Raw genomic sequence first — 8567 nt, 5'->3', positions numbered from 1 at the left:
AAAACAAAGTGAAACAACTGAAGAAACCCCAATGTTTTCTCAGAACACCGCAAAGGATCACTGATTGAAAAAAGTGTTTCTCTTCAGGTATATTCAGGCGAAGAAAGCATTCAGCTTCTTTAAACTGCTATATAAAATTGGTACTAGTTTCTTTAAACACTATAATAATTAAAAAAACCAACCGATTCCTCAAATTAAAAAAAAATCATAATCATAATTAAAAAATATCCCCCCCATGCTGATCTTCTCTTCAGAATAGGTCAGCGTGGGAGTTTTGCACCCTAGACAGTTACAGTATTTCTGGAATAAAAAATTGCAATTACACACAGAAAATACTACAGCATTCACTTAAAAATATCTCATTTTGTTGTTGGTGGTTTTTCCCCTCCCAAGTAGAGGGATGGTGGGATTGAAAAGATGCCCTGAAACAGGAATATTCCTTTAAAGGAGCAATACTCTCAAAACAGAAAAGGGTGTTGATAGACGCAAACGTGTGATTTAACTCGAAACAGAGATTCCAGCACAGAAACAGAACTGGAGAGATGTGAAATGTTCAGACACCGAGCGGGTTATTTGGGAATGTCAAGACAACCACACAACTCTCGGCCGGTGACCATCTAGGCTTTGCCATCATCGGAGGTGGCAGCATCTCCTTGCGGTGAGAAGGCTAAGCTAAACCACGATGCTCTCGCTACGCTCTTGAATTTCCTCTGGTGTTGATACTCGCCAAGTACTTACAGTAGAGGGTGACACGAGACAGTTTTTATCAGCAGTCCCCCACATGTACCGAGTTGAAGAATTCTCAGCTAAATCACAACAACAACATCAACAAAAATACAAAGCACCAAATCATCTCGAGACGTGAGTCAGTTTACAGGTTACTACCGTTTGAAGAAGTTTGTTGGTTGTTTTGTTGTTGTTTGTTTTTTTATCCCGATTTTCATGTTTTGTTTTCCTTAAAAACAAAACAAAACAAAAATCAAAACCCAAAAACCCCAAAATGGAACGAAGGATGCTTTACAATCACTTTAAGGCTCGCACTGAATGAGACGTGACAGGTCTTACACGAGATTACAAATAATACATGTATGCCTTTCACAGCCTTAAAATGATACAGTAGGTCAAATTATTTTGCCAGTCACTGATCAAGTATTGTGCCTTTAAATTGACTCGCTTTTTGCTACTATGCTGAGTTTTATTATTACTGGAATAGTTGAGATGTGTAAATGTAGTTTAGTGTCGTGTTTTTGGTATATCATTTCAATATTTGCGGATATTTTCCAGAAATCAAGGTGACAGGCCTTATTCTGGGATCCGACGGGTGTTCTTTACTCCACTGAAGACAGTGGAGAGCTTTAGCATTTGCAGTTGTTCGAAACAAGATCAGATACTGTATTGCCACATGGATCTGGTGCAAACCGGCCATTGCACATGGCCCGTTTACACGAGGGGTTACACGGTGAGATTGCGTTTACAACATGACTCGGTCAAGGCTCGTGGGCTTGGCCGAATGGTGTTACAAACGCATTGCCAAATCGAGTTACAGACCTGATTTTGTCTTTGAGCTGTTGGAAAAATCCAATTCCATTGGGGGCGTCTTGGCTTTGCCTTCTTATCTTTAGACATTTGGTTTTATTCTGTTAAATCCAATAAGAGCAACAAGATTTTTTTTTTCATACTTTTCTCTCTTCTTGTTGTTGTTGTTAATTTTTTCCTTTACTTCCTTTTTTTTTTAATTTTAAGGTTTGTATTTCAGTTGGTTGGTTGTTTTTTTTTTCCTGGCATATAATCATCAAAGACTTTTGCATGAGAAAGGTGACAGTACTTAATGAAACTCAGCACCTAAGGGCATAAGGCAGTTGTAGGTTTGTTTGTTTGTTTTTTTTATTTTTCAATCAGCACCAATCCCATAAATAATGTTCTACACTTGGTGTACGGTATAAAACTGATGTGGAGATGCCTCCTTCTCCACCTGTGAATCCTAGGTGTGGAAGTTGAAATACTGTTTCTTGTGTGTAAAAAACAAAAGAAAAGTTTTTCTTTTTGTTTTTACTTACAAAACATAGAGAATATCTTTTTTTTTTTATACATACAGCAACCAGAAAGAAAGCTTATCTGAAGGTTTGTGTTTGTTTTATGATCTGTGTTTACCGTAAACAAAAATAAGGTCCCCTCTTTTACTTTTGCTTTAAGGAGCTTTAAAGTGAAGATTCATATTGTAGCAACTCATATAAGAGAGGTCCGTCTCTATACCTAATACCTACAGCTGTGGGGGTGACATATTGGAGGATGTTGATAGTTCTTCTTAACCTCCTGTCTACAAAATGAGCATCCCATGCAGGGTATCTTTTTCTTGGGATGTCAATCTTAATGAGAGGCCCCTCGGGAGGGTAGGGTCGCCCAGATGGAGTAGATGGTACCATTGCTCTCACCTGGAAAACGGGCAAGCAAGTGTCAGCTGTGAGTTCCTCCTGTTGCTCCGTGACCGCTCTGGTGGGCGTAGCCTGGGCCCCCCGGTACCCAGGGGTTTGGGGTGCCATGGGCTCAACATCGGGGGGCAAAGGAATGCCCCAGAGCAGCTCGGCGCAACAGGAGCTGACTAAGATCTTAACTCTTGGCCCCATGGGATGCAGCACACCATAATATAACAGCATCAAAGCTATACCAGCAGCAAAGCTAAGAAAGACACAACACAGTGCTGGCACGGCATATGAGTCAGTAGTGTCAGGATCTCTGTAAAAATACCAAAGGAGCGTCAAGGTAGCGTTCTCCGTCAGGACTACCGTGTAATACGCAAACATTCTGTATCGAGTCCGCCCTTCCTTGACATTAAACCAGCAGAAAATGTACACAATCCCTACCACCATGTTGAAGAGGATCTCCTCCCACTTAGACATGCAGAAATCTGTCCCACCATGGATGATCCAGAAAGCCATGGCACACCAATGGACCACTACAAAGATCCCAAAGTAGAGCTGGAAGATGGAAGCAAAGAGAGCAAAAGAAAGAACTCGGGATGAGATGGTGAAGAGGCGCCAGAAGAGATGGATGAGGGCCCCTCTGTAGCTCATACTCTTCTTGTCGTCCCTAGAGTCCCGAAGAAGCTTGTGATAGGAGGCTAGCACCCAAGCCAGGGACATCAGGGAGGCCACAGAGGACACACCTGCCGGAAGACACACAGATCCACTGAGTTAGACAGGAGGTTTGGTTGAAAACATCATCTGCTCACTAAATTATTGCGTCTGGGGCAGGCTCAGAAGCCCAAAGGTTCAACTCACATCAGGTTGTCCTTACAGTCTGGAGGAGAGAAATACAGAAATATCAGTGTGGGAATTGAAAACAATGCTGTGTTCAGGCATTGTCTAACACAGCACATTATGCTTATCTTCACAAGCCGCTGGCCCTGCCACCCCACCCCAGCTCTTCTCCTCTTACAGGGAACAGCCTCTCTCCTCATCCTGATTAGATCTACATTTGAGACTCTGACATCCAGATCCCAGCTAAATGCTGCAGCCCAAGTATGAAGGTCACTTTCTGTAGAAAGGGGTCTATCTTGGAGTGCACCATCACAAGAGCAGGACATCCACAGTCCTTGTGACTGCATAGATCTTTTTTATACTAAAATACTTCCATACAAGCAGCGTTCACATTGACTTGTACTTGATTCTGCCTTAACCCCTGTTTGCAGTCGTCTTTGGGAAAAATAAGCAGTTGGTCAGTTTTTCTGTCACCCTGTGGTCCCATGCAGATGAATATATAAATACGGGGAACATCAAGCTCATCAGTACCCTCCAAATGATCCCAAAACAAAGAATCTGATCCCACCAACGATATTCCTGCTCTGTTTCCCGCGTGAAGTCCTATGCTGGAGGTAATTCATCTCTGGTCTTGTCTCCTGGACGGACCACAGATTCAAGTCACAGTAAAGTTTCCCAGCCCTGTCTCATTCTGTGCCTGGTGAACAGACCCCTTGAAGAGACCTTGGATCTGGTCCATCCCCTTGCCTTGTCTGGGACCACCGAGGAAGCCATTACCAGCACGCAGCTCTGCCCAGTGCACTCAGACCCTGCAGTACTGCTCCCATCAGCGAGGGCATTGCCTGCGCTGGGGTCAGCCTCAGTTCCTAGCTCATGCCCATGAGCCCTGGCATGGGGCGAGCACCACATGATATTCCCAAGGGGCCTGATCTTATTCCCTGTTACAGTCAATGCTTAACATACTTATTTGCTCCGAAGGATAAAATAGTGCTGCATCACACTTTGGGAGCTTTTAAAAATACAATACCATTGATTCTTGCAAGGGTAAATAGAACAACTCATTGAGCAAGGCATCATAATAAAAATTAGTTGACAGATTTCTGGGGAAAGAAAAGGCTACTGGCATCTTAGTCCTTTGCTCCCGCTGCTGCTTGCTGGACAACTGCTCTGCAGGTGAGGGAAGAGATGACAGGCTAAGATGCACGTTTGGGAAGCTCAATAATTTGTTAGCTATAGTTTGATTGAGCCTTGGCCAAAGACTTTTTTGGGAGCATCACCTATAAAATCTAGAGGAGAAGAGCTAATGGTTTCGAGTAAAAAAAAACAATAACAAATGCCCCTTCACCTCTGATGTGTAACATACTGGAAGATAAGTCCAGCTCTTTTTTGCATTTACTACTTTAAAAAAACCCAAGGGGTAGCTTGCTGCAGCTGCTCAGGATGAAAAAGCTAAACTTTCTCTATTTCTTCTATGTTTCTTCTTCTCCTGTTTTCTGGCTTTTCCCTCTGCCCACAAGGACCTGGCTCTCATGGGGATGGAAAAAAGATCCACTGGCTCTTCTGACCTCACTCTAGAGACTTTATCTTTTTCTTTTTGAGGAGCCCACCCTACACTGTGGTGGAGTTAGATTGTCCCCCTTCCAGACTCGCTACGTCTGGAGAAGATGGCCAGAAAGGATAGCAGACCTCCCTCTCTGAATAATCGAGTCATAGAATATACTGGGTTGGAAGGGACCTCAAAGATCATGTGGTCCAACCTTTCTTGGCAAAAGCATTGAAGTTGCCCCTCATTGAAACTCTCCCAGCCTGCCGGTCCACCAAAACTACACCTTTCCATCAGCTCTCAAGTCTCTCTCTGAATACCTCACCTTTGGCCCTAAATGTGCATTAGCATTTAAGACTGTATTTTAAGAAAACATCAGACTACAAACCAGTAAGATCAGTGGCCTTATGAAAGAGGGAAGCTTTAGGCCATGATCTTTAAGAAAACCACAATCTTCCTCAAGTTCTCAGTCCTCAATAAGAAACACTTGCGTATAGGACTTGGGAATTCTAAGGGGTGGAAACTCCTGAAAGTGAATAGTCTCAGCTTCAAACAGATGTGGATTAGGTTTATTTTTAACCTACCAGCTGTGTTACATTCTTGGTAGACATAGCTAACAGTTTTGGAAAGCTGAGCAATGCCACACAATTCCTAAGGCAAGCGATGCTGTGTGTGTAAGTCCTGTTCATGTCAGTATCTTCTAGCTAATCAGTTTTAAAACTTTTCATTATTAGTAGGGGGGAAAAAAGTCATATATTACCTTATTTTAGTACTGTTATTCTAGAAACTTGTACAGCATTAGATGTACCTGTACACTGAAACTCAAGCAGCGCCAACCCATAAGAGACAGATGTGTCACATTGGCTTAAAAATGTTTCTGTTGGGTTCATTTATTCTAGAATAGAGAGAGAAATAAAATACTCCAGAAACAAAACCCCAGTATACACATAAAGGCTTTTCCCACCATAACATTTTCAGTGCAGAAGCCTACACTAATCACAGTCTCGGGCTGAGAGTATGTGTGTTGAGTCACAGTGCACGGCACCGTGCCTGCTGATAGTCATCTGAACATCTCCTCAAGTCAATAGAGAGAGTCAGACACCCCCAGAAAGTGATTCACCCTGTTCTAAGATCCACGTGTGGGACAGGGAGGGGTTGACTCATGCTCCCAAGGTGTCTGACTCCTTTGGCAGGCGAGTGCGAGGACTTGCAAACACCAGCAGTCAGGCAGGATGAGTCCTACCCTTACAAAACAGTTTGCTGCCCCCTCATTTGCACTAAGATCTAAGGAGGGGAATAAAATAGCTCTAGACATCATGACATACTCCTGCTGTTGTTTAAAAATTCACAACTCTGTGGTAAATGCAAGTTTTGGCAGCCTAGTGATGAGCAGGATCTGAACCTGGGTGTCAGGGTGAGCAATCAGTAAGTGGACATCAACAGGAACCATGAAGTGATATAAAGACTTCTCCAGTTTTGTGCTGTGTTACTACAGAAATAATCCCTTGGCTATTTCATACAGACTTAAATGACAAAGCACACTCTAGCTTTTGTCATCTTGACCATGACTTTCTCATTCCCAGCTTTCCCTGTTACTTCCAGCCTGTGACGTATTCATACAATGTACAATTCTCACAGAGTGGTGGATAAACTGTTCCTTTCTCTTCTGTTTCTTCAGGCCCTATTTCTAAGTAACTATAGAGATCTCTCCAATTATAACTAGTACAAGAAGTCCTGGTAAGTTGGATCACGAGGGAAGTATTTATTTATTTTGATTTGGGCTTTTGCACATGGTGACTGACGCACCTTCATCTAACATAAGCAGGATTCAATTCCTGTCCAAGGTTTGTTTATCAAAGGGTTGGTGTTGGTTTAAAATTGATGTAACTTCAAAAAACCCACTCGCACTCCTCCCACTCTGTGCTTAGTCTTGCGAGTGGAAAATACCTACCATGCACTGCAACATCCCTAGCCAGGAGGACATCAGCTACCATGGATCTGAGGCCATGTGGCTACATCTGTGGGATTTATATCCCACGTGTCAGTAACAAGTCAGGCTGGCATAGACTGGGTTATGTTCAAACTCTCTCCACTGGGCTGTACAACAGCCCTTGAACCCCTTCTGTCACCTGCTAGGAAAAATTGAGTGACTCATAGGCTGTGGTCAGCACTGTTGAGGAGTCAAGCCCATGTGTCTTGAGTGACATATCAAAAAAATTAGTCCCCCAGGTCCCTTTAATAATGTGCCCTGAAGTCCTAACAGTGAGACAGCTCCTATCCTACATTTGGCACACTGAGGTAGAGTTCTGTAATGCCTCCATTTGACAGACGAAGCACTAAGATGTGAAGGGTTTACCCAAGGGCTCATACAAAATCCATGCTAAAGCAGGAAATAAAGCTCCTTCATATCACAGTGCACCTTGCCAAGGTGTTTCAGGTGGGATTCAGCTGCTGCTGTAGAAATTCTCCTCAGGGTGTCCATTCCTGTGGGATGCTTAGTAATGAATTGTCTTAGTATTTCTGCCTTCCTCAGGGGGAGCTAAGGAACAGTCCTTGGTAGCAAACACGCGTGGCAAGGAGACTAGGCAACAGGAAGTGGTGAAGAGAAACGAGAAAGTGGTGGGAAATAAGGCAGCTGTAGAAGAAGTTAAACTTTCTGAGGAGAGTATCAGACCAAGGAATAGAGTCTCTGAGAAGGGGAAACAAGAGCCATTGCTTGGGATCAGGAAAACATGAGTGGACTAGAATATAATGCAGGTAGTGATCCGATACCAGAGGAGAGGATCATGGACAGCTCTGAGTTCAAAGGGAGCTCTGGAGCCTTGCTGAATCTCCCAGGGGCAGGCTGAATTTCAGTGTGTTTTGGTTTTCATCCTCTACTTCCTACTGATGGCCCAGAAAAAGAAAAGACCATCTTAGAAAGGTAATGAGGGTCTTCGAAAAATCCACATCCATGAGAGAGATTCTAAACAATGATTCCGCTTCACTTGCCATTGCTGTTTTTAAGGCTCATATACGTGCAGGAATAAAAACAGTGCATGGAAAGGCATCCCAGTCTAACTGGGATTGCTATGCAATTACACATGGTTTTACAACTAGTCTAATAAAAGCTGTAGACAAGTCACACACACACAAGAATGAATATTTAAAATGAACAATATATCCACTTTTCCCTTTCTGGCAGGGCTAGTCAGCTGAGGAGAGAGGTTTTTCACTAGGGGGATGTACAGTTTTCATCGCGAATCCAGCTGCAGGTTATTGGCTGTAAGTGATCTGAATGCAGTTACTGTAGCATATTCCCTAAGTATTTACTGTGGTGCCTGTCCCTTTAAAGCTGAAAACAATGCCTAAATAGTGCTCTATTTCTTTTTTGACATTAATTCTCCTGAAGACTCTGCTAAAACAAAATGGGAAGATACCAACATTTCTCCCAGGTGAACTGGACAAGAAATATTTGGTGTGACAAGAAACCTTCCAACGACCCCCATGTGAAGGCAGTGCTTGCTTAATGCCAAGTGCCACGTCTCGGTTCCTCCCCATCACTCGCTGGCTGCTCGGGCCTCTGTGCTGTGAATTTGTTTTTGTGTTTTCCCCCTTTGGGTGGCACGTTCCTCCCTGAAGCTCAGTGTGAATCAAGGAACAGCATTTCATTTTCATGCACACAGAGTGAAAATGCCTTTATATAGGAGAGATGGAGTGAGATTCTGCTCTTGTAACAATACTGCTTGAAAGTCACACACTGCTCCCCACCCCCCACCCCCCCCGCC

General features: G+C 43.4%; 1 protein-coding gene across 1 annotated transcript in view; it reads right to left on the bottom strand.

Moving 5' to 3' along the window:
* Nucleotides 1–1895: 1895 nt before the first annotated feature.
* The window catches only part of XKR6 (XK, Kell blood group complex subunit-related family, member 6), a gene marked incomplete at its 5' end in the record, with an annotated part of 21986 nt that continues 15314 nt past the window's right edge, over nt 1896–8567 (bottom strand). The window contains one exon of the mRNA XM_010146128.1: nt 1896–3163. Within this exon, the coding sequence (XP_010144430.1) occupies nt 2199–3163 (965 nt within the window). The remainder of the gene's footprint in view (nt 3164–8567) is intronic.

Source organism: Buceros rhinoceros, unplaced genomic scaffold (genome assembly GCF_000710305.1).
Source record: "Buceros rhinoceros silvestris isolate BGI_N320 unplaced genomic scaffold, ASM71030v1 scaffold7922, whole genome shotgun sequence".
Taxonomy (NCBI): domain Eukaryota; kingdom Metazoa; phylum Chordata; class Aves; order Bucerotiformes; family Bucerotidae; genus Buceros; species Buceros rhinoceros.
This window is presented reverse-complemented; position numbering and strand designations above follow the sequence as displayed.